At 37.0% G+C, this 24,935-nt stretch overlaps 2 protein-coding genes across 5 annotated transcripts; one reads left to right on the top strand and one right to left on the bottom strand.

The window, feature by feature from the left end:
- The first annotated feature begins 12,694 nt into the window (after nucleotides 1-12,694).
- On the top strand, nucleotides 12,695-17,229 carry LOC116118018 (zinc finger protein 4-like). Of its 3 annotated transcripts, XM_031404007.1 has the most exons (3): nucleotides 12,739-12,756; nucleotides 15,925-16,013; nucleotides 16,103-17,229. In XM_031404007.1, exon 3 carries the CDS (start codon nucleotides 16,208-16,210, stop codon nucleotides 16,982-16,984), a length of 777 nt encoding a protein of 258 aa, XP_031259867.1. In that variant the 5' UTR covers nucleotides 12,739-12,756; nucleotides 15,925-16,013; nucleotides 16,103-16,207; the 3' UTR covers nucleotides 16,985-17,229. The 3 variants fall into 3 exon arrangements, with proteins under 3 accessions (XP_031259866.1, XP_031259867.1, XP_031259868.1); XM_031404006.1 differs by lacking the exon at nucleotides 15,925-16,013 and having other exon boundaries at nucleotides 12,695-12,756; XM_031404008.1 differs by lacking the exon at nucleotides 12,739-12,756 and having other exon boundaries at nucleotides 15,937-15,986.
- A 712-nt stretch (nucleotides 17,230-17,941) lies between these two features.
- Nucleotides 17,942-22,888, bottom strand: LOC116117997 (ribose-phosphate pyrophosphokinase 1-like). 2 transcript variants are annotated; one of them, XM_031403981.1, is made up of 9 exons: nucleotides 22,672-22,888; nucleotides 22,409-22,576; nucleotides 22,073-22,321; nucleotides 21,790-21,933; nucleotides 21,170-21,337; nucleotides 20,596-20,665; nucleotides 20,347-20,428; nucleotides 18,727-18,886; nucleotides 17,942-18,227 (listed from the first exon to the last, which is right to left on the bottom strand). In XM_031403981.1, the coding sequence occupies exons 1-9, from the start codon at nucleotides 22,762-22,764 to the stop codon at nucleotides 18,189-18,191; spliced, it is 1,173 nt and encodes a 390-aa protein (XP_031259841.1). In that variant the 5' UTR covers nucleotides 22,765-22,888; the 3' UTR covers nucleotides 17,942-18,188. The 2 variants fall into 2 exon arrangements, with proteins under 2 accessions (XP_031259841.1, XP_031259842.1); XM_031403982.1 differs by lacking the exons at nucleotides 17,942-18,227; nucleotides 18,727-18,886 and adding an exon at nucleotides 20,098-20,232.
- Between the last annotated feature and the right edge of the window lie 2,047 nt (nucleotides 22,889-24,935).

Genomic DNA, 24,935 nt, shown 5'->3' with positions numbered 1-24,935 from the left:
CAATTCGGTTACGCTCTGATGCAAATTTCCTTCTCTTCTGCTTCACTAGTGGGTGATCTGGGTCTACTTTGAGCTGGTGGACCATTGCTTCCGGACTGACTCTGGTCATATCGGCGTGAGACCAGGCGAAACAATCTTGGTTCTATTTAAGGAATTCTATCAGCTTCTCTCTTGTCTCGGGCTTGAGGCGAGACCCTATGTGTGTCTTTCTCTTGGGGTCGTCTGGATGTATCTGTACTTCATCCAACTCTTCCATAGATGGTTGATCCGGCTTGATCGGAGGGGTTGGATGAGACTGTAATTGCTATGAAGAGTTACCCTTGCCTTTGAAGGCGTTCTTGTAACAATCTCTGGAAGTTTTGGGGTCGCCCTTGACCTCTCGTACCCCCCACTTGGTTGGAAACCTGATCGTCTGGTGGAAGGTAGATGGGACTGCCCGCATGTCGTGGATCCAAGGTCGGCCCAAGATGACGTTGTAGGGTGAGGGGCAGTCGATTACCAGAAAAATGATCTGTTTGTTCACTCAGCCGACGTAGATAGATCTCCCCGATAGTATACTTCTGCTCATAGCTGAAACCAACTAGCAGTGTCGACCACCTGTTGATGTTTGCCTCTTCCAGTCCCATAGCCTTTACTGCTTCGAGAAATAGGATGTTTGCTGAAGAGCCTCTATCTATGAATACTCTTTTCACTAGGATGTTGGCGATCTGCAGGGAGACGACTAGAACATCGTGATGAGGAGCGGCCAAGGTGACCGGCTCGTCATCTTCAAATTGAATTACCTGATGGGTGTGTGACCGTGAGACCGGATGGATGGACTGGACTTCATGGTGGTGGTTGGTTCTGGCATATCGCTTGGTTGATGAATAACTTACCCCACTGATCTCTGTTGCTTCGGAGATGAGCGAACATAATCCTTTTGGTGTGGGTTCTCGTGGAGGTGGTGATGGTTCTTTTGAACTTTTGTGGCTAATGGTGTTCTTCCCCTTATCAGTTACCAAATCTCGGAGATGTCCCCTCTTTAGAAGTGCAGCGACCTCTAGCCGCAAGGCGATACAGTCTGCGGTGTTGTGCCCATGATCGTCATGGAACTCACACCATTTAGTCTTGTCTCTCCTTGTCTCGGGGTTGAGCTTGCCTGGCCACTTAACGGTGGATCTCATTCCTTTCATAATCGCGACGACTTGGGTTGGTTTGACATTGAGGCTATACTCTGGTATTTTATACCGGTTCGATCCAAACTGTCTGCTCTCGGTTCTCATTGGTTAGCGATCATAAGGTTTTCTGACTCTGCTCGAACTACGTGTTGGGGATTAGTAGCGGTGCTCTGCTGGCTTGTGCTCTGGCTTCCTATCATTTCACCTTGAATCGTATCTGGAGTGAATCGTCCGGTTTATCTCATCCTCCTCCCATCTTATTTGGATCACTGCCCGGGCTAGGGCGTCTTCCATTGTGGTGCAACCCAGCGTTGTAAGTTATTTGTATAGTTCTCCGTCCGACAGGAGATCTTTCCTGAAGGCATCTACGGCTGTCTCAAGGTTACATGCATGGATGAATATCTTCTCTTTGTTAAACCTGCTGACATACTCTCTCAGTGGCTCGCCCCTTCTCTGGTATACTCTGTATAGGTCGGCCGATAGCTTCTCGAGTTTCTTGCTGCTGGCGAACTATTCCACAAAGGTGTCGGTGAGTTGGGCGAATGAGTCGATAGATCCATTCGGGAGATTCGTGTACCATTAGAGTGCCGGGTCGGATAAGCTCGAACTGAAACTTTTGCACATGCAGGCTTCCCTCAGCGGTCGGGGTATTGAGACGGTGAACATTCGCTGCTTGTACGAGGCTATGTGATCGTCCTGGTCGGTTGTGCCGTCGTACAGTTTCATGTTGGGGATGGTAAACTTCTGAGGCATGTCGGCTAGGGCGATCTCATCCACGAAGGGTGAATCTGTATAACAGTGGGGCCTGATCTTCTTGGTTGGGACCGGTATTCCTGGGATGTGTCTCATCACTGCTTCCACATCGGCCAATCTCTTGGCTAGTACCTGTTCCATAGGAGAAGGGGACGCCACCAGGTCATCCCGCTTGATCGGGTCGGCCTTTGCAATTGTCTTTGGCACATTCCGTTGGACCATCCCGCGCGATGTGATTTGGTGATTCATTGCTTCGTGCACACCTTGGTAGCCTGGATCTTCGTTCATTCTTTCTGGTTGGATGACTCCCACGGTAACAGTTCTGGTGTTTTGCCCTACATGAATAGGCTCGAGTGCTGTGGTTTGTTGGGTTTGGCCGTTCAACCCGTGGGGGTGAGCCGAGCCGAATTGGGTTTGTGTTGGGAAGGTTGACTGGACGTAAGGTGGGACGGAAATGATGAGTTGGTCTTGCGGTTTCGGGCTTTCTGTCACTGGATTGTCTTGATCTTGAGGCTGGGATGGGTCGGCTGAATGGTGTTCTGTTGGTGTATCTTTATCTCCATGTGTCAGGACAAAATCGTCGACCGTCGATGAGTTTAACTTACGCGGCCTTTTGCTGGAGACCGAGAGTTTGTGCTCTGGTGTATGGAGAGGTTGCATGGATGAAATAGGGGCGCGGAACCGATTGGGGGGTGTCTGGCCAGGCAGAAACTCTAGATCATAGAATTGACTCACCTTCTCCTTAAGAGACTGGTTTTCTGCCCTGATAGATGCATTTTCGGTCCGGATTGCATTTTTCTCGGCTTCCAGTACAGCTACCTTATCCGAGTTCTGTTGCATGAGGGCGGTCAGAGCCTCTAGTTTGGCCTCGAGGCCGGGGTTAGCGTTGTCGAAGTTGTCAGCCATGGAAAGTTCCTCTACGTAGTAAGGTTCGTTGAGTCGAATGATTGCTAGAGGCCCCATGGTGGGCGCCAAACTGTAGACGTAAAAATCTACCTGTATGGAATGGAGGTCTGATCCCGTGAGGTTGAGGCCACTAGCGATCCGCTGCACCTGCACACGTAGAGAAACAAACGCGTGAAGCGAACGGGAAACACCAGGGTGGTGTTTGCCGTAGGCACTCCGACGCTCAAGTCAGCAAGGCTGAAAAAGGCTTAGTATAGTGAGGGCTGGGAGTAGAGAGGTTACCAGAAGTCTAATCGGGGACTGTGACTACGGCGGTGATGTGAAGCTCTCAAGTAGGAGCTTCGGGTGTGAAGGTGTAATGTAATATGTCCTTTGTGAGAGGGTTGGCCTCTGTTTATATAGCGACTGTCTGGTCTCCCAATCCTGGTGGGAGTAGGAGTCCTAGTGTGACTCTGATGCAAACCCTAGAAAGGTTAGGGCGGTGGTGAGCTGTCTTACCTGCGCCCGAATAGGAAGGTGATCCGAACAGGAAAACCACTTCGAATAGGAGATTGATCAGGAACAGGAAAGTGATCAGTGGGGCCGTGGGCTCTGAACTCGCCTATAGGCCCAGGAAGTGAACTGGAACTGGGAGGCCCATGCCAAGATGGTTTGGGCAGGCCGTATCTCGTATCGAATGGGACTAATTTGGCTTGGGCCTTTTTGGGATTGGGCCTGGTCTCTTCTTCACTGGTGGTCCTGTTTTCCTATTTGGGCCAAGGACGATTTTTGGCCCTAACAATTTTAAGGTGGAATTTGTGTATATAGTTTTAGATAACATTCAAGAAGAACTCAATAATCATTTTGATGAAATATATATGAGGTTGCTTCAGTGTATGACATCTCTTGATCCAAGAGACTTTTTTGCTGCATTTAACAAAGATAGATTACTTGAATTTGCATAGTTCTATTCTGCCGATTTTCCTCAAGACAATATTTCCTTCCAGAAGATAAGGGATTAAGAGTCTTAATATATGACTTTATTTGTAAGGGCAAAGTGAAATTTTTATTGTTACCTACATCAACAAGTCGATAAGTTTGGTCCTTTCACAATTTTATTTTCCTTAATTGGATAAAATAATTAGAGAAATATATTTTTCAATAAAAAAATCTTGTTAAATTGAAGAAATCCCTAATTTGCATTGAATAAAAAGAAAGATGAAAACAAATATCAACATAAAAATAAATACTTTCTTTTTATGTTGATGTATATAATGTACATGCCTTTCCACAACCACAAGTACATGTTTAAGGACACCTCAAACTGTAAAACGATTAAGCTCCTTTAAAATAATGTCAATTGATAATAGCTATTTAATATAGAATAAAGTAGTAAATTAAATTTAAATACAGTAAAACCTCTCTACAGTGATACTCTATATAGAAATAAACTCTACATAGTCATAAAAAATTCTAAGCCCAATTTGGGATAGTTATAAATAAGAACAAACTTCACATTGTAATAAGTTATAATTTTTCTAATTCTCATCTTAAGGAAAGTTGCCTCCACATAGTAATAATTATCTATATATTACCAAAAAAATATATGTTATGTTACATTAAAGGTTTAAGATGAAATAAAATATTTATCTAAAATTGTTTGGGACAATGATTTATATTTTAGAGTTGTTACCACATCTTTTACCTTGCTAGAATGTAATAACTTGCTAACATGGACAACTTCTTGTTGAAACCAAAATATTTTTAGCTTCTCAAGCATGTTTAGAGCTTCATGGCATGAAACTTTTTGTATTTCCGTACTATCATCCTTAGGATTATTTCCTTTATTTTCTTGTCTAATTGTAGCAATGATTTCTTCTTTGGTTAAAGCATACACGATTTGTTGCTTATTTAGATTATCGAGAAAGACATTAATATCTATTCAATTAGTGTAGTGAGATTATCGAATATGATCACTCAATTTTGCAATGACTCTTTTATTTTCCTCGTCCACTTCATTTGTAACTTGCAATTCATCGAAATCGGGAGTCCTAATTTTGCAATGCTTAAAACCATTGGCAATTGTATGTGGCTTCACATCAATTGACTATGCATCAACTGCATTTATGGTTCCATCAATGACACTTATCTTTGCTGGTTCCAAGACACGGTCTTCTATCCATTTCAAAAGTAGGCAATTGAAGCGGTGAATTGAAATTCTAATACTAATAAAATATGAATTGAAATCCTAATACTGTATTACTAAAACATGAATTAAAAAATAAGAAATCAAAACTATAATTTTTGTAACTACACTTCCATTAAGTTATAATCTCCTTATAGTAATAAAATTAGTTAGTCCCACCATTATGACTATAGAGAGGTTTTACTGTAATACTGTTTAACTGTCTTCCCAATGTAAGGAATTAAACACGAATACACAATGCAAATAATAATAAAATTTTATTTAATTCCTCATTCCCATGATCCGGGTACTGATTATATTGTCTTATGTTACATAATCAAAAAATAAAACCATACAAGGTTCTAAAATTCATACCAACGTTGGAGGCTCCTTCAATGTCTCTAAATGAATTTTGCTATTTGATTCAAGTGGAGAATCGTACTCACAATATCCACACGAGAGCAGGAACAAGAACACAAAATAATCAATTTGCTAGATTGATTATTTGCTTCAAGGAGGAACCTTTTAGGAGAAGAATTGAGAGAAGTTTTATTTCTCTCTTTTACTCGAAACGGCTAAGCTAATTAGGTTAGTAAAACATAATTTTAATTATACTTATAATCAATTTGCTAGATTGATTATTTGCTTCAAGGAAGAACCTTTTGCGAGAAGAATTGAGAAAAGTTTTATTTCTCTCTTTTACTCAAAACGGCTAAGCTAATTAGGTTAGTAAAACCTAATTTTAATTATGCTTATATATATATATATATATTTCTCCGTGGACAATGCCCTTAAATCGTTTTTTTAGTCTTCATCATTTACTACCCTTTATTTTAGTAGGCGCCAGTCTTCTTCATCCGGCCGCATTGCATCAATATGTATCAAATAATCCATTGGGTGTACATTCAGAGATGGATAAAATTTCTTTTTACCCTTATTTTTATGTAAAGGATCTAGTGGGTTGGGTAGCTTTTGCTATCTTTTTTTCCATTTGGATTTTTTATGCTCCTAATGTTTTGGGGCATCCCGACAATTATATACCTGCTAATCCGATGCCCACCCTGCCTCATATGGTGCCAGAATGGTATTTCCTATTGATCCCTGCCATTCTTCGTAGTATACCTAACAAATCGAGAGAACCTGCAATAGCACCAGTTTTTATACGTCTGTTGGCTTTACCTTTTTTTAAAAGTATGTATGTGCGTAGTTCAAGTTTCATTAATATTAATTCTAATAAATAAAATTACAATTTTGCTAAATTAATTCCAATACCAAAATTGAACACATGCTACAACCTTAGCAAATTTAATTGCACAGCAAAATTACCAAAATGCCCATCCATCTAAAAGACGAAAATACCCCAAAATATTATTTTCCTCAAACTGCCCTCTAAATGTGTGACCCATAAGCTCCCTCTCAAATTGGCATAAGCAGTATCATGATTAACACTAATTAATCGTTTCACTACACATAGACCAAGATTGGTCCTTAGCAAGACATTATGGCCACCCAACAGATAGAGATTCAGAGAAAAACCTATAAATGATATGGTTACTGTGCAATTGAATCTCTTCATCATCCGTTATTTCATCAAGACTGAGGTACAAAACTAGTGTCTACCTCAGATATCATCCTTGATATTTTGGTATTCGGTTATTGGACCAACGATCAGAATAATAAATTATTTATTGTCGTTGCTAATATAACCAATGTTTTAAAAACCGACCCGGGACAAAACCCAACAAGAGGGCCGGGTCGACCGGTTTAACCGGTTGAACCAATTGGTTCAACCGGTGAACAGTAATTTGATGACATCATCAAATTACTGTTCACACAATACATTTTTTCCCCAAATTTTACTCCAAAGTCCAAATCATAAACTCCAAAATAAAAAATCCATAGCAAAACATCATCAAACATCATTATATCAATAATACAAATCAAAATAACAAAATGAATGAAGAAAAATAACATAATAGTTGTTTCAAGTTTTCAACTTTCAAGTCAACGACTCAACATTTCAACATTCTAACAAAAATTGATCTTCACCAAATGGTCCTCAATCAATATATCCATCATTCCATACTCAATTAAAATTGACAATTCACACACCACCTGATGGATGATCGTCATCATTATTAACATCGGCGACATCATCTACAAAAAATTCTAGCAAAAAAGAAAAATCATGAGCCTACTCAAGTTCTTATTTACATAGATCCACATTATGCTCAACTATCATAGCATATTAGAGGCAGGTATACGTAAAAGCAAGCAGCCAAAATGTCTGCAACGAAATGTAAATTGCATAATATCAAGTAATCCTGAAAAAGACTTGATGATGCACAATATTTCTTTAAACCCAAACTATGACTATGAACTTGCTCCAATTATTTCCAAGCACCAGCCTAAGTCATTCTACTATCCTAGAAGATTCATAAAAGAGATAAAATCAATGAAATTCAAATCAATAATTTGATTAAAATTGATGACTTGATTAGTTAATAAAACTCCGGTGAATGCACAACAAATTCATCAACTAGTAAATGTTTTAAGCTGATATTCCTAGAGTCAGAGTTGGTTGATCCCTTATCTAGAGACAATATGTACAAAAGGTTACAAAATGAGAGAACGGTATCGTTCTAATGCAACAAAAATCAACATTCCGAGACCTCTTCTACAACCAAGATCCTAACATTTCAACCCTCACACCTCAGGAAGCACTCCAGGAACTGGTAGCTAATGAAGCCACAAACTACGAAGGCTTCCCATTTCGGTTCAGGCCTAATGCCTTGATCATGCACAAGACCTGAAGGCTGAAACAAAGACATGCCTGCATCGTGACAGTTACTTGCTGGTGAAGATGAGCTGCCATTCGTTGCCCGTCGGGGAGGTGGAGCTCGGCTGTGAACAGGGCAACTATAAAGAGTTGAGTCAGATTCAAGCAATGTGAAGGAGAGTGCGTGCAGCTCCGAGATCCAGATCGACTGTGCACTGTGCAGCTCCGAGAAGAATCAAGAATGAAGACGATGGATGACGGCGTAGATCGGCGGTGATGAAGAGTGGACGCCAGAGAAGATCGCAAAATGAGCAGCACCCTAGCTGACGACGAAGCAAACCAATGACGGTGAAGGCTGCAGCGACGAGTTTCGACGGTGAAGGGAAGACTCCAGCAGTAATTTTCAGAGTTCAGTGAGAGTGAAGCTTCAGAGTTCAGACTTTCAAAGCAAAGGGTGGGAAACGCATGAAAATTGGGGGGGGGGGGGGGGGGGGGGGGGGGGAATGATATTGGGGTTTACTGTTTAAGTTTTTTATTATTAAATTTAATTATTTTATATTATAAATGTTGACCCGGCTTTTTTAAAATGGACGGTTGGACCGGTGGGTGCTACAGTACACCGGTCCAACTGCGGGCGCCAACGGACAGACTAAAAACACCAGTTTTTAGGCTCACCCGGCCCGACTCACCAGCCGAGTCTCGATTCAACCGGTTCAACCGGCCTGGCCAGGTCGGGTTTTAAAACATTGAATATAACTTAATTGCGCGATGAGATAACTTCTCCCGTACCTGTGAGTGATGAATCCCATATTGATTCACCATAGCCTCAATACACTTCTTGATGCAGCCAATCACTGCCGTTCTGATAGCCCTGAATAGGATTACATTGGGCTAGTGTTAAACTACACCAATTGGTGTACAAGGCACTCCAGTGATCTCAAGTTTAAGGATAACATGCACCACCATCCGTTAAAGGATTTATTTCACAGACATTGAGGTTACCATCTATGTGGAATCCTCTAGTGGGTTAGTCCGGTGAACTTGCCTACAACAAGCACCCATGTGTTGTACTAGGTTGTCACTAAACAACATTGACAAGTGAGATTAGTCACTGTTTTTCGACAAGGTCGTTCAATACTATGATACCCTTATTGTATTACTTGTGCCCTTAGTCAGAACAATACTGGGGCTATGAACATTTCTAGAATAACCACCATATGTGATCATAGGGTTCTTACTATCGAGATTTGAAACACTTGATACTCTCATCATAGTTCTACCATTTTAATGACATATATCAAGACATACAATTATGAATTACATGATGTAGAAAAAAATGTCTTTTTATTGATAAATAAACATGATTTACAAATAGTCAATATTATAATAATTGATTGGCTCTAGAGCACCTATTCTAACACCATACACTATAAATTCACATCAGAATCCAACAACAATTGTATATGTTGGTAAAAAAAGAGGGATAAAACCATTCAATCCTCTAACAATCTGATCAGAAAGTAGTTAAACTTTTTTCTTCCTAATGATAAAAAGAAATTATACATAACCAAAAAGACATTAATATTGAGATCTAAAGTTTGTAATTCCTTTTATGTCTTATAAACCAAACAAAGGGCATCAAAATCACCCAATAAAGTCTTTCAATTTAAAATCGGCCATATCATTCAATCAGCTTCCCTTAAAAAGCACACATCCAACTTCACTAAAGCTTCTAATCAAAACAATTTCATCTACAAAATCATAATTTCCAAAAAAAAAAATCCTCACCTATTCTTCAACAAACAGACGTAGAAACCTAGTAAGAAACAACCAAAGCCAACAACTTTACAACACAAAACTAAAAACAAAGCAATACCTTACAACATTCAACATAAAAATAAATAAAATTTCCATAAGACATCAATAAATAAATTGGTAAGAGGAGAATACCTTTTTTTTTCTTCTCCCGATTTTCTTCTCTTCTTTTTTCTTTTTCTTCTCTTTCTTTTTTAATTCCTTTTGGTGGGCATGGGCTGCACTAGTTTGGATTTGAGTTGTTGTAGTTTGGGTTTCAGCTGTTGAGGGTAGGCCTGGTCAATGTTTCTTCAATTTTTTTCTTTTAATTCAAAGCCTACCCTCACAAGGCCTAAGTCCACCCCGGGCTACTACAACAGTTGAAAGGGTGTTCGCTGTAATGAATCTTGTGAAGAACAGTTTGCGTAATCAAATGTGAGAGTGGATGAACAATTGCTTGGTGGTTTACGTTAAAAAGGAAGTTTTTGCTACAATTCATAATGAAGTTATCATTGAACACTTTTAGAATATATCGAAGCGGAAAATCATGTTAAATTGAAGATCTTCAGGTATACCATTCTAACTTGTTTTTATCTTTAAATAATCAATATTCATATATTCAGATCTTCAAGTATACCATTCTAACTTTATTTTTTTATCAGTATGTAGAGGATGTGTGGATCTTTAATCTAGATGATTGAGTTTTGATTTTAACGGCTAGATTTGGAGTTACACAGCTTGAAGTTTGACTGCTTCTCTAGTGATTTTAATCAATCTCTTTGTAAACATTTATGTATTTTACTTTTGTTAGAGTTGTGATTGAGCTCTAAATTTATGTGAAATTTTTTTGGTGGATTGTGGTTGCTGTAAACTCTTTTGATTATATTGGATTTAAGTGGATCATTAGATTCCCGTGATTTTTTACTCTCTTCACATTGAAGAAGTTTTTCGACATAAAATTTTTATTGTGTTTCCTTGTGAATTGGATGTTATTTTTAATATATTTACTCAAGGTTTTGTTTCTCATAGATTTATTCAAGTAGGAAAGTATTGTTTTATTGCATTCTTTCTTTTCAGTTTCTTGATATTGTAATATTTATTTTCCTCAAGGTTTGGTGGTTTTTTAAAAGTTTTCACTAGTTGATTTACAAACAATGGCTGAGCTGTAGAGGGGCCCCCTCAGCAAAAATCCTGGGTCCACCACTAGCCTTCAAGGGAGGTAATTGATTAAATAGGAAACCTTAGAGAAGTTGTTTGAGGATTTATATAACAATTGGTGGGAGATTGGGTTTTTGTCAAACCTTATGGGAGTTAGCTGATAATAGGTCGTTATTTTATGTCTAGAGGGTTTGGGAAATTACTAGGGGTGCGTTTGGCTCCCTATTTTTATCCATATTCCCAATCCTATTCTCCAAATAATGTTTGGCACACTATTCCAGATATATTACCCTATTTTTTTAATTACTTTTAGACCCCATAAGGTTATTAATTTCACTAAATGCCCCCTGAATTTTTTTTAAAAAATTAACAAAACCCCCCCATCAACCCAACTTGTCAGATTCCGGCAACCACCACCGGTGATAGCCGGAATCTATACAACGGCCTAAATTCCGATCATAAATGGCCGGAATTACATCGATCTGGCCGTCAGCGACGGCCAAAGAAATGGCCGTCGTTTTGGCCTTTCCAGCCGTCGACGGCCATAACAGGCCCTTAGATCTGGCCGGAAAAGGCCATAATGATGCGTTATGGCACAGATCCGATCGGTCTGTGCCGTAACGAAATTTTTAGGCCAGATTCCGGCGGTGGCAGCCGGAATCTGACACTGCAGGTGGTGGAGGTGTTTTTGTCATTTTATATAGTAGGGTCTTTAATTAAATTAGTAAACCTAAGGGATTTTTCATAAATTTTTCAAATTTACCTCGTAATACTCTCATATCCAACAATCCAATACTATCCTCAAAATCCTATCCAAAATACTACACCAAACGCACCCTAGGTTATCCTTACAACACTGTTTCAAATGTTAAATTACTAAAATAGACATCAACTGTTAGTTTAAAATGGCTGCTACTATTAGTGGGGTGCTTTAATAGAGATGGGCAAGGCTTAGGCCCTACCTAGGCGGTGTTGGGCCTGGGCCTTCAAGCTTCAGTCCTAAATTGGGATCGGTCCTTGAGGGATCAGGCCCAAATCCTCAAGGACCAGTCTTGGGCCCATTAGTTTTCTTAAGGCCTAAACCGGTCCTATGGGCCTAGAAAATTTTATTTTATTTTTAATTTTTTTGTAAAATTACATTTAACCCCTAAATTTATTATGCATTTCTATATTATAGAGGCGTTTTTAATATTTGTCATAGGGTTTATGTGATTGGGTGGGGCTTTTAAAAATTAATGGGCTCGGGCCTTGGATCGATCCCTTCTTACTTGGGCTTGGTTTGGTCTCAAGACCGATCCTTTCCTCCCAAGGATCGGTCTTAGGACCGGGATTTGGGGTTGAGGCCCCATTTTTCCCACCTCTAGGTGCCTAGTATAAAATTTTTAAATAGTTATATGTCTAAATGCTCAATAGTATAATGATAGGTACACACCTATATTTATGGCAAACTTTGAGGGTACTTTGTAAGTAATCCGGTGTATTATTCATCCTATATTGAAATACAAGTTATATATATAAAGAAAGAAAGAAAGCGAATAGCTATATTTATAGATGTGCTAGGGACGTGCAGAGAAGGGTGATGAATGAAAGGCGACCCCATGCACTGTGAAGTTATCTTAATATTCATGGAGACTAATTTTGAAGTGGAAAGAGAGAGAAAGAGATAGAGAAAGATTCTTTTAAGTGACTATCAACTCCCTTCTTTCTATTCTATGTACTTATCCCCAAGTTGGACGCAGAGCAGTTTGTTTGATATCCAGAAAATTCATCATCCATTAAAGTAAAAGAATAGTACATTTTTAGTTGGACTTTAAGATAACCTTTTCCTTTGTTAATTTTATCCCAACACCAACACTTCTTCCTTTTTCTCTGACTTCTCTGACGTCCCACCACTGTCTCCTCTTCCCCTTCCTCTCTCTCTCTCTTTCTTTTCCTAACACGCTTCCCATTTATGGTGTTTTTGTTTTTTAATGATCACCCTTAACACTCCACTCAAATTCATTTCAACATTTCCATGACCACTACTTCAACTTCTTATGCTGATGGTATGACCCTCTGTTTCTTTCTCACTTCTTAATTTACTTATTGTTTTTTAAACACTCACCCTTCTCGTTCTTTTCTTTTCTGATTCTGGGGTTATCATGATGTAGATGCATGTTCTCCAAATGCTTTCTGGATTTTTATATCTTTGGAATGTCTGCCTTTTATACTATAAATTGTTCTAATGTCTTTTGAATTTTCATTAAACATCATATGTTGCTTATAATGGAACCTTAATTTTCTGTAAATATAGCTGGACTAAGATAAATGATGTGTTTTTGTGTATTACTTTGTGCTGAGTTCTTGAATTCTCTTACTTTGATGGATTGTTGTTTTCATTTTTCTGTCTTTCATGCCTATTGTTGAATTTCACTCTGCAAATCTTCTAAGCGAAATTATATTTAGCACCTTTGCTGCAACTTTTGTTTTTCTTGCTTTATTCTCTGGGATTCCTTTAATTCAAGTTCATTAACTGTCTAATTTCTGTTAGCTTGTTTTTAAACTTATGTAAAAATTTAACTTTAAAATCTTAAACTAGGGAATTGAAGTTTAGATTGATAATCTGTGAGATACTTGCTTTTCTCCTCCATCAATTTGATTTTTGTTTGGTGCTGCAGTACATTCTATACTGCATTTTCTTTTGTAAAATTAATTTCTGTGAACTTTGAAGAGTAGTCTTTCTTTTCTGTTGCTATTTCATAAGTTTTTGTCACATATTGTATATCATTCTCAAGAATCAAATATCCTCCACACTTTTACTGTTCTTTTAACACAAATTATAACTTTCCGAACCCTATGTACATCTTGATTGTGCAACACATAATGAGCATGTATCAATAATTTAAACTACCTAACTCTATTATGTATCAATAACAGATGAGATTGGATCTTTGGTCCTGTATTTTGAGGAGTTTTTTTTCTCTGATTAGACCATCACACGCAATAAGTTTTCAGACTTGGGACTTGTTTAGGTTAAAAAATTGTTAATTTTGAGTATTTTTTCATGCCACTTTAAGTAGTTTATGTGCTTCATATACTTGGTTTGCTGATTAAAGTAGAGTAGTTATAGCTTTGAACAAGTGACCTTATTTGTTGCGAGTATGAAGTTCCTTAGTTTCCAGGCTCTGTGTCTCGTTTATTCCTCAGTAGTAGCTTCCAATTTCTCTATCAGTCAATAACTATCAGCAGTTTTGGTCATTGAGCCTCCTCTACTGCTCATTCTGTTGGTATTAACTATTTTTCTTACATACTTTTGCTCATTTGCCATGTTATTGAAATTCTTGTATGTTAGGAGATTCGGAAATATTAAAAATTAGAGTTTATTTTCTACTGATTAATAAACAAAACAGAGGAATTGACTTTCTGTAGTTCTTCTAGCAACCTGCCATTTTTCTAGAGGAAGGGGAAATGTGGTGTTCATTGTATTGAAGCAACTTTATAAATTTCAGTCGTTGCTTTATGTCAAGCCACTAACTAGCACTTTGTGTGTGTGTGTGTTTTTTCTCTCTTTCATTATTGCGATATTATCCTGAGTGCAATATGTTCTGTGTTCCTTCCTTCAAATTTTTTTTCGCTTTTAGCGGGTGAGAAAATATTAGAGAATGAAATTTCAGTGTCCTAACAAACCAACAGAAACCACTGAAAATTTGTTCATGATAGATGGTTCATTTCCTCTAATAATTGGGAACTCGTATTATGAAGCTTCAACTTTCCTGCATCCCAATATTCTCACATATCAGACTAGAAGGATCCCCTTTCTCCCTACCAAAAGTATTCCTATTTCTCTTTTTTGCAAATAAGATGTATGACTGCCCAAATTCCAGCGCTCTCACCATGAATCAAACAGTTTCACATTCATTCGCTATGTAGCTCAAGATATCTCAATACCCATCCTACTTTATTATATTCCGACTAATTGAGTGTTTCCTCTAAATAGTAGAATACACCCTTCTATTTTACCACTGTTTAAATGATGGATTCTACCATGCTGTGGTATATTACAGTGTACTGTTTTTTGGAACACTTGATGATCTCAAAACTAACTAAACCACGGGATTCTAAATGTCTCTTGTTTATTGGTAACATGCCCGAGTATTGCCCTATCAAATGCCGTAAAAAGCTTGGCCTACATTACTGGACACCAAGTTGTTATCATTGAGACGATTAAGTCCAGTCCTAACAACTGCCATTAGACAACACAGATAGGATCAAAACTAAGGAAATTAGGGAAGTATTTCCATATCTCTCAGTTACCAAAAATTAATTGTTGGCATTTGCTTTACGATAGTTTTGTGTTGCTATAAGTTTCTCTAGATCCAGGAATACTCATCTAGAATTTAGATATCCATAAAGCTTCCGTTTTGCACTTGATGCTCTTGACGCAATTAAAGACTTGTTATAGCAACACTCTTAACATGCCTGTGCATTGCTGCAATATTCCCAGTCTCTCAAATATTTTGAATAAATGTTTGATGCATATGGACAGAGTGAGGGAGAATTCTCAAAGCACTTGTGTCACACCTTGAGGTCTTTCATTTGCTTAATGTATGGATATCATATTTTAAATAAAATATAAAAGTTCTTGTTAAAAAATCCTTTCATTGGTACTGCATCTGTCTGCTTTTGCTTTTCAATATTTTGAAAATATAGAAAAAGAAACGTAACAATAAGATATGTATGGTTTTCCCCACTTTCTCTTGCCCTTGTGAGCATTGGTTTCAAATGATTTAATAGAGTGGCATATAGTTCTTTTCTATTCTGGTTTCAGCAGGCAGGAACACAGTTTGTTTGATCACTGCACATACAATATATAATTCTGCTGAAAATTATCTGTTACATATATGTGGTTGAATATGAATTTGTCTACTTAATGAACTTATTCTCTGGAAAATATGTACCAGTAATTTTTCTTTCTGTTAGAATTCTTCTTTAACGATTAGAGAATGATATGTGGTGAAGACATTATTGTCGCCAAATAGAAATTATTTGAGGTTTCCTTTTTATTTTATGCTTTTTTGTTGTTTTTGTGTACAGCCTAATTTCCTTTTTTTAATTATAAAATTCAAAATGAAGTGTAAAATTGCTAGTCTTCCTCTGCAGTTGTTCTCTTCCTAAATCATTTTATTGATGTATCTTAAGTGTATGTAATAATCATCTATCTATTTTTCATGCAGTTGCAAGCATTAACGGTTTTGTTTCAAGTCCTTCTAAAACTCAATTCATTTCTATATCAAAGGTTGCATTGAGCGTTGATTTTCCAATTGTAATGTCCTGCTCGCAAGACGTTGCCTTCTATGTTAGTAATTTTAAATTGCAATGAACTAAGCATTCATCATATCTTGAAAAATGCAGATGAACATTATGTAAATGCAGCAAAAGATTATTCGGACTTCACCATTCTGGCATTGCATATCTAGAATGTAATCTAGCTCTTCGCCTCAAAATTTCAATTCAACCATGAACCCAGAAATTGACCTTGAAGTGGAAGCTTTCTCTGAAAATGATTCTGATGTTAGCAGCCAAGTAGCTTCCAACCTATCAAACCAAGAAAATTCTGCAACTCCCTCCAATGACAGCCTCACTAACTCATCCAATCTCACTAATCCTTTAGAGATTCAATCAAATTCAGATCCAGTTTTACTTGATTTAACTCTTTGCTTCAATAACAATGAGTCAGGAGCAAGGGATTCTGTAGGACTTTCATTGTCGAGCACAAGTGAGAGTAGCAATGAACCTGTCACTCAAACTACGGCAGCAGCCATTCCGCGAGTGTTTTCCTGCAATTACTGTCATCGAAAATTCTTCAGCTCCCAGGCACTTGGTGGCCATCAGAATGCACATAAGAGAGAAAGAACACTTGCAAAACGAGCTATGCGAATAGGGATATTTTCTGAGAGGTACTCCAGCTTAGCATCTCTGCCTCTTCATGGCTCTTCCTTCAGGTCTTTGGGGATCCAAGCTCATTCATCAGTGCATCAACACTATACACCACCCGTGCGATCACCAGATGTTAGGAGCAATGCAAGATTTGAACACAGGTATCCTGGTCTCCCAATATTCGTGGAGGATGATGAGGCAGAGTTGTTATGGCCAGGTAGTTTCCGTCAGGTAGCTGAGGCGGGCAATACTCATCCAAGTTTTACAGCAGCAGGAAGTTCAAGTATGAATTTTTTGGAAGTTGCTCCAGCAGTGAACTTGGATAATTCTGCACCTGATCTCACACTCAAACTTTGACCAGTTTGTGTATTCTTACTGGCTTTGGCAGCTCTTATATGTCATTCTCTCTTTGTACAAAGAGATGTGCATGTGCCAGGAAGAGCCTTTTTAGTACTTTTCATGTTGTAATACTTAAAGCTTGCTAGTGTATAAGGGCTTTGTAAGGGTTCTTCTAGAGCTCCTCTGCTTGTCATGATCCATGTAATTGACTGATACTTTTGCAGATTTGTCAAGTAGATTGAATAAAAGACCATAATTTCTTACTTCCGTTCAGTTCTTTATTTGCTTCAGTGATTGTGTACGCTGAAAAATCAGTTCTATTAACTTACTCCAATCTTTGTGTAGTGAACAAACTGTAGTTTTTCAGCCCTCATGGAATTTCATTGGTGTATAAATTCTCATAATGCAACCTTAATTCTTAACTTAAAAATAACATATAAGAAATACACAAGATGATACTTGATGATATTGGGAGCGAAACCAAAGTCTTAAGGGTTACATATTTTGTAACGTTTCTAAACAGTTGATCATGGATATCCTGTTATACATCTAGGAAATCAAAATCCCTGGGCCAACCACTTTCATGGTTTTCAAAAACAAATAAAAAGATAAAATTATCCAACAAAACTCACTTACTTTCTAATGAAACAAGTTAGGATCAATTTCACACACAATAAAGGGGCGATAGCGAGCTAATATGGTAGAAATCTCCACAATCAAATGATAACATTTCACTGAGAATTTGGTACACTTGTACCAATCACAATCGTCTTGGGGATGCCTAGGAGTAAGATCAAATCATACAGCAGATTAGAAAACTTTCATTCATGCAGAAAATGCTCATTTAATATACTACATAAGCATAAGCAAATTGCAGTAAGTTCACAAAATATTAATGATATCCAAAAATTGAAAATTTATCATACAAAAAAATTCGACATTCAACTCAAAAATAAAACAGAAATTATACATCTGTTTCCTTTCACTCTTTTAACATTTCCCGTAAACAAGAATCTCTAAGATTTGTACAGAATTCAATTGAAGTAACTAAAAACCTGCCTATTGAACCACATAGTAATAAAGCTTTGAACACAAACAACTAAAAGATTCAGCCCCTCTGATGAGAAAATTATGATTTTGCTATAGGTTCACAGTTATGTTATCAAGGAGATAGCAAAATTGCAATAGTGAAGCTGAATTTTAAACCACCGATGTAAATTGATCAGTCAATGCCCAAGCTCGAATAGGGTTCATAGCCACCCTGACAATCAGAAAAGATCCGAAATGAATCTACTCCCAGCACTACCATCTTCAAAGTGAATGATAAATCTATGTACAAATTATCGCAACTCCTCAAACTAAAGAAAATTCCAGCTAAAATATATATAGTAACATTATTATTGAGATTACCACTGGACAAGCCAGACAATGAGCAATTAACACATTCAATAAATCCTTCAAAAATTGGGCAGGATTACAAATTTACCAGGCTTTTTTTTAATTTTTTAATTTTTTTTATTTTGTTGCTCAAACTTTTTATTCTCTTCTATATCAAATGTAGGGTTCAGAAATTTCAGCTAATCAATATAGGCAATCCTTGTATTCCTCGCTAAAGAATGGAATGAAAGCAAACAACTGAGAGCACATCAACCAAATCATGAATGGAGAAAGAATGAATTAATTTCATTTTCTATTTTGGTGGCATGAACAAATTTCATAAGTTCTGTACTAATCCAATTTTACTGAAAAATGCTACTCACTGAGCAGTCATCATGAACACGCCATATGGTCTCCCCTAGAAGATTCGCAACTGATAGGATAGTCAGCTGAGGAAAATAGTTCTGCTCCAACACAGGAATGGTATTTGTGATGATAACTTCTTGAAACAGGCCGCTTGACAACCTCTCTATTGCAGGAGGACTGTAGATAAGCAATAAATAAATACAATTTTTGGTACAAACAATTACAATGACTTTTTTATTATGCGAAGTCCAAGTCTTGTCATTCAATAAAATCATAATCAAATTTATAGAGGAAACTAGCAGTGTTTTCATATATATATATAATGAAAATCATATTTGAAGCATTTAAATAAAATAAAAAATTCGTTGTTGTATTCTAGTAGTCAGCTAATCTCCCAAGTAAATTTGTAGTTTTCACCTACTCCAAAAAGATGGTAAAGCGACTTTAACCCCCCATGCATTAAAAAATTTAACTAACAGCATAATTTCAAAACTACTGTAGTTGGTTGACTAATTTACTAACCGAGCATCAAAATTACTAAAAGAAGCATCAATAAATAGATATATAAATTTTAGCATTTTATGAGGACCATAACTTAACACATAATTTTACATCAAATTTAAACCTTTGGAGTAAAACACAAAATGAAGGGTGAAGAATTATTATCATGTCATAGTAATTTCTTTTTGTCTATCCAAATTATAAATTTTAGCATTTTATGAGGGACAAGATCAACCCCATAACTTTACAAATATATTTACATCAAAATTAAGACTTTGGATTAAAAAATAATGAAGGGTGAAGATTTATTATCATTATCTCATAATTATCTCTTTTTCTCTTATCCTAGTTATTTCTTCAATATCTCTTTCATATATCTTCTCTTTCCTATTTAATTCACCTATATTCTCTCTCCTATTTATTTTTTTCATTATTTTCTCCTTTCCTATTATCATCAACCTGAAGAAATATAATCATTCTTCTTTTGTTTCTTTACATTTTTATATTTAAACTAGTTAGCAATATTACTATAGTGTTTATTTGCAATAATTCATTCTCATAAATATATGCTTTTAAAGAATAGTAAGGTATATGATAAATTATTTATTTTAATTGCTAGACCAAGGAATTCATTTTATTTTATTTTTTTACTTTATCTCTATTAGCTTAGATAAGGAAAATAATATAATGATGAAAAAGATAATCAAATAATCACTATCTATCTTGGTTCGACTTACAGTAAAAACCTAGCATCAAATTTGTATTAACGAAGGCTAAAAATATTTTGATATCATAAAAAAGTATTTTATAATTATGAAGTGTATTCAGCATCAATGAAAAGGAAAAAAAAAATGTTTTAGTTAAGAAAGAGTTGTGAGGTTTAAGGAGAGCGGAGAGAGAAGTGAAAAGGAAGGAAAGATCAGAGAAAAAGAAGAAAAACATTAAATGCAATCATAAGTAGTTGTGCGTATTTACTGTTCCGATGTCATTAAATTTCTTCTATATCTGAGCCATAGATCATTCTGTAATCCAAAAGATTAAATTTGATGTAACAATATCTGTAACCTAAGGGGCTATTTATCTTGCCCCTTCTATAAAGGAACAAAAGATGATCTTAGACTTAAGGATCCAGGTACCTGAAAACAGCATGGGTAGTGCAAGCATAGACTTCCCTGGCCCCCTCTTGATGTAACAGAGCTGCACCTTTGGCAATTGTTCCTGTAACCCAAAAACCAATTAGTCACTTAGAAAAAGAACAAATAGCAGTGATCAGGATGATAACATTAGAAAATAAAAGGAAAGATACTATTTAAAATAAATCATCTGTTGCATGCTTTTCCTATTTAATGAAAACGGAAAGCAATTAGATTTTGTGCGAAGCTGACCAGCTGTGTCAATCATGTCATCCACCATAACTGCCACCTTTCCCCGCACGTCACCAATCAAATTCATCACCTGCAAAACAAGATCAAGCACATGATAGGAACTTCAATAGAAATCAATCAACAAAGCAATTCCAACAATTCCTGAACACACCAAAATAACAACAGAAACAATTATATGTATATATTGATCTGAAATGAGAAACAAAGATGCAAGAATATCCAAAAAGAACAATAATAAGCAGTAAAATAGGTACTAGCAATTCGAGGAGCTAGTCGCCTCCCCCCAACATTCCCAAAAGTGATAACATGCCCTGTTCATGGTTTTCCCCCCCTTATATACACAAGTGGAGTCACATAATATCCCTTCTTGGGTCCATGTGGACTATTCCCCTAACTAACTCTTATTTGTCCCTATTGTCCCTTTCCTTCTTCTTCTTGTAAATCTTGGTTATAGGTGGTCTATCAGCACATATAGGTATAGAAATATTAAAAACACTACTTTTTATCATGGGAAATCAGGATATTGTATTAACCCATTTGAGGCACAAGAAACTGCATATGAAGAGAATCTGACCTCCGCAACATTATGCCCATGGCGCCTTTTATCAACAATGGCTAGAGGTGCATCAGATAGTTTTTTGGCAAAAGCACGTGCTCTCGCAACACCCCCAACATCAGGTGAGACCACTACCAAATCATCAGAACATATAGTCTTGCTGGCCAGGTAGTCAAGTATCACTGGCTAAAGTTCACAAAGAGATAAAGAAGGACAATCATTAGCCACTGTCAACATTACAAGAGGAAATGAAAGAAACATAAGAGTATCATTTATTTTGATTGTTCATACATGTGAGAATGCATTAAGTATTTTCACACACTAAATTATGCCATGAAAGCAACAAATTTAGCTTTGGCAGTAACAACTTAATAAGTTAACAGCTAAATAAACCCAATTATAATAAACTGACATACATAAGAAAGAAGTCATATCATTTATACTATAGCCTTTTCTGAAGGAGCAAACTTATCTATATTCAATTCTGTACCATATTTTTTAGGTCCTCAACACTCCCCACCATTTAACACTTGAGATAATGCCCAAGTATTTTGAAATTGTCTTCATTTTCTAGCATCAACCCCTATGAATACTGAGGACTAAAACCCAAACAGAAAAACAAGAAAACTGATTATTACCTGACCATAGACATGATCCACAGGAATATCAAAGTAACCCATTGACTGCCCAGAATGAAGATCACACGCAAGAACACGGTTTGCACCGGCCTCTGTTATTAAGTTTGCAACAAGTTTGGCGGCTATAGATTCACGCCCTTGAGTCTGAAAACAGTAGCACACCAATATATGAAACAAATATTGAATTTGAGATTATAAAATCTCCCTAAAATGACTTCCACAACATGGATCATATAATGCAAATTGCCACTCACTCGGTGGATGTAATATAACCCTTTTATACCTTTCTATCAGCACGAGCATACCCAAAATACGGAATAACAGCAGTAATATTTTTGGCGGAAGCCCTACGACAAGCATCTATCATTATAAGAAGCTCCATAAGATTCTCATTAGCGGGAGGACAAGTGGGTTGTACAAGAAACACATCACAACCTCTAACACTTTCTTGTAACTGAACATAAATTTCCCCATCAGCAAAACGTTTTATCTTAATCTTTCCAAGCTCCAGACCCATGTAACAAGCGATTTCCTATTCAATACAAAAATCAAAATAACCCATTACGTATCACCAAATTAACACAAATAAATTTGTCAACCAATTTGAGTTAATATAAACCTGAGAGAGAGCGGGATTAGCGGTGCCAGAGAATATACGAAGCCTAGTATCGTTGGTGTTTGACGAAATGTCTAAATGAGATTTTGAAGCCAAAACATCGTTATTACTGAACATGGGGGTGCATGGCTTTCCATTCTCGAACTTCAAAGATTCAGCAACATTACATCTCTAACAAGAGAAAAATAGATATGTAAACAAACAAAATCAAAGGTAGAGAAAGAGGATAAGAAATTAAGTGGGAAGGGAAATTGAAAGCTACTCACGACGCGATGTTGAAAAGGGATGCGAAAGCCAGTCTTGTTGCGGAGGAAACTCAGGCCGGTTGGGGAAGTGGAAAAGTGAAGAAGAGAAGTCATTTTTTATGAGGATTTTTTAAGAGAAGAAAGGAGAATCAAAAAGGGTTTTTGGTCATGGCTTCAGACTTCTTAGCTGTAGGGTAAGGAAGACAATTGAAGAATCGGTTCAAGCGGGCCCTTTTGTTTTCTTTCAAAATCAGAACAAGTTGTGCATATATCTTCTATCACCTTTTTTTGGCTATTCACTAATTTGCAATTTATTTATTTATTTATTTATTTTTAAGATTTAAGAGAATTTTGAAAACTAAACACCAGATTTTGAATTTTAAAAATAAGGGCAGTTTGGGAATGCTGACCAACTTTGAAAATGATTTTCGATGTGTTTGCTAAATACTATTTTTATAATGGGAGAATGACTTACACGTACCCAAGGTTTGTCGTAACAATAAGTTGGTACCTAAAAGGTTTTAAAATGACAAATAGGTACTTTCCGCCATGTTCTGTTAGTGATTTCTGTTTATTAATAGTGAAAAGACTAAAATGCCCTTAAAAGTTTGAATTTTAGTTTTTTATAAATTTAAAAATTTCTGAAAACCCCCTAAGTTTACAAATTTAACTAAATACCCCAATATATAAAAATTTTGTAAAATAACAAAAACACCCCCATTACCCGCAGTGCCAGATTCCGGCCACCACCGCCGGAATCTGGCCGGAAAGTTGCGTTACGACATAGACCCGTCGGATCTGTGTCGTAACGCGTCGATCTGGCCTTTTCCGACCAGATCCGTGGCTGATCTGGCCGGAAAAGGCCAGATCTACAGTAGATCTGGCCGTCGACGCCGCAAAACTCCATCTGCGGCGTCGACGGCTAGATCTGGCAGTAGATCTGGCCTTTTTCGGCCAGATCAGCCACGGATCTGGTCGGAAAAGGCCAGATCTGGCTGCTGCTTCGACGGCCAGATCTTGCCTTTTCCGGCCAGATCCGTGGCGGATCTGACCGGAAAAGGCCAGATCGGCACGTTACGACACAGATCCGACGGATCTGTGTCGTAATGCAGTTTTCCGGCCAGATTCCGGCGATGGTGGAAGGTACCTATTTGTCGTTTCAAAACCTTTTGGATACCAACTTGCCGTTACGGTAAACCTTGGGTATGCACAAGTCGTTCGGCCTTTTATAATTATTGTGATTTTTAAAATCTATGATTGTGTTTGGTGAATTAGATTTTGAAATTATTGTTAGATGTATAATGATAAAAAAAGAGACATTTTATTTCTTAAAGTACTTTTATTTTATATTCAAAATTAGTATTTTGATAAGTATTTAATAAATATTTAAAATATTTTAGCTCTAAAATTGTTTTATTTTGGAGCTCTAGAATTGGTCTCTCTTGCCACGTTGGATGTATGGTTTAATGAGATATTTTTAGCTCTAAGATTCATGAATACCCATACTGGTTGTTCGCCATAAATACCCATGCGAATTGTTCACCATGTGGCACATTTTGGAAGCTCTAGAATTGCTCCATTTTGACATATTGGATTGATAAACCAATGAAATTGCTCTATCTTGACACGTTGGATTGATATTTATTACTCCATCTATAATTATTAATTAATTAAAAAATTGGGAACAATTCTAATTATATAGGTGCATTGCATTAGCATTCTAAAGGTCTAACCATAATGACACCTTATATTTGTGATTGTCATGTGGTTAAATTTTATTGGTGATGATGTAGACAATATTAATTGTTGCATTGATATTTCAAAGTCTAAATAAATAGACATAAATAGGACTGTTTAACGAATCGAGCCGCTCGCGAGCCGGCTTGACTCGACTCGAGTCTGGCTCGTTAACGGCTCGACTCGACTGTATTCGAGCTGGCTTAGCTTGATTCATGAGAGGAAACGAGCCGAGTTCGAGCCGCATTCGGCTCGAAATTCGTAGGGGCATATTAGGGGTTTTTTACAGTATGGAGGATTAAACTAAAATTTTCAAAGAAAAAGGTTTGCAAAAATGACAAAGATCCCCCCATTTTGCAATCCCTAAAAACGCGACTCCACCACTGTTTACTGTAAAACCAAAACGAGTAAAGAATTTCAACCAACTTTTCAGCCGCTCTGGTGTCTTTCCTCATCGTCGTCAAACGACTCAAACCCATATGCTTCATTGTTGTGTTATCGCAGTGTTATCGCATACTTGTTGTATTTATCTCTTCAAATCTCGCCCA

Source organism: Pistacia vera, unplaced genomic scaffold, assembly GCF_008641045.1.
Source record: "Pistacia vera cultivar Batoury unplaced genomic scaffold, PisVer_v2 Contig829, whole genome shotgun sequence".
In the NCBI taxonomy this organism is placed as follows: domain Eukaryota; kingdom Viridiplantae; phylum Streptophyta; class Magnoliopsida; order Sapindales; family Anacardiaceae; genus Pistacia; species Pistacia vera.
Note: the sequence above shows the minus strand (reverse complement) of the source record. Positions and strands in the feature narration are given on the sequence as shown.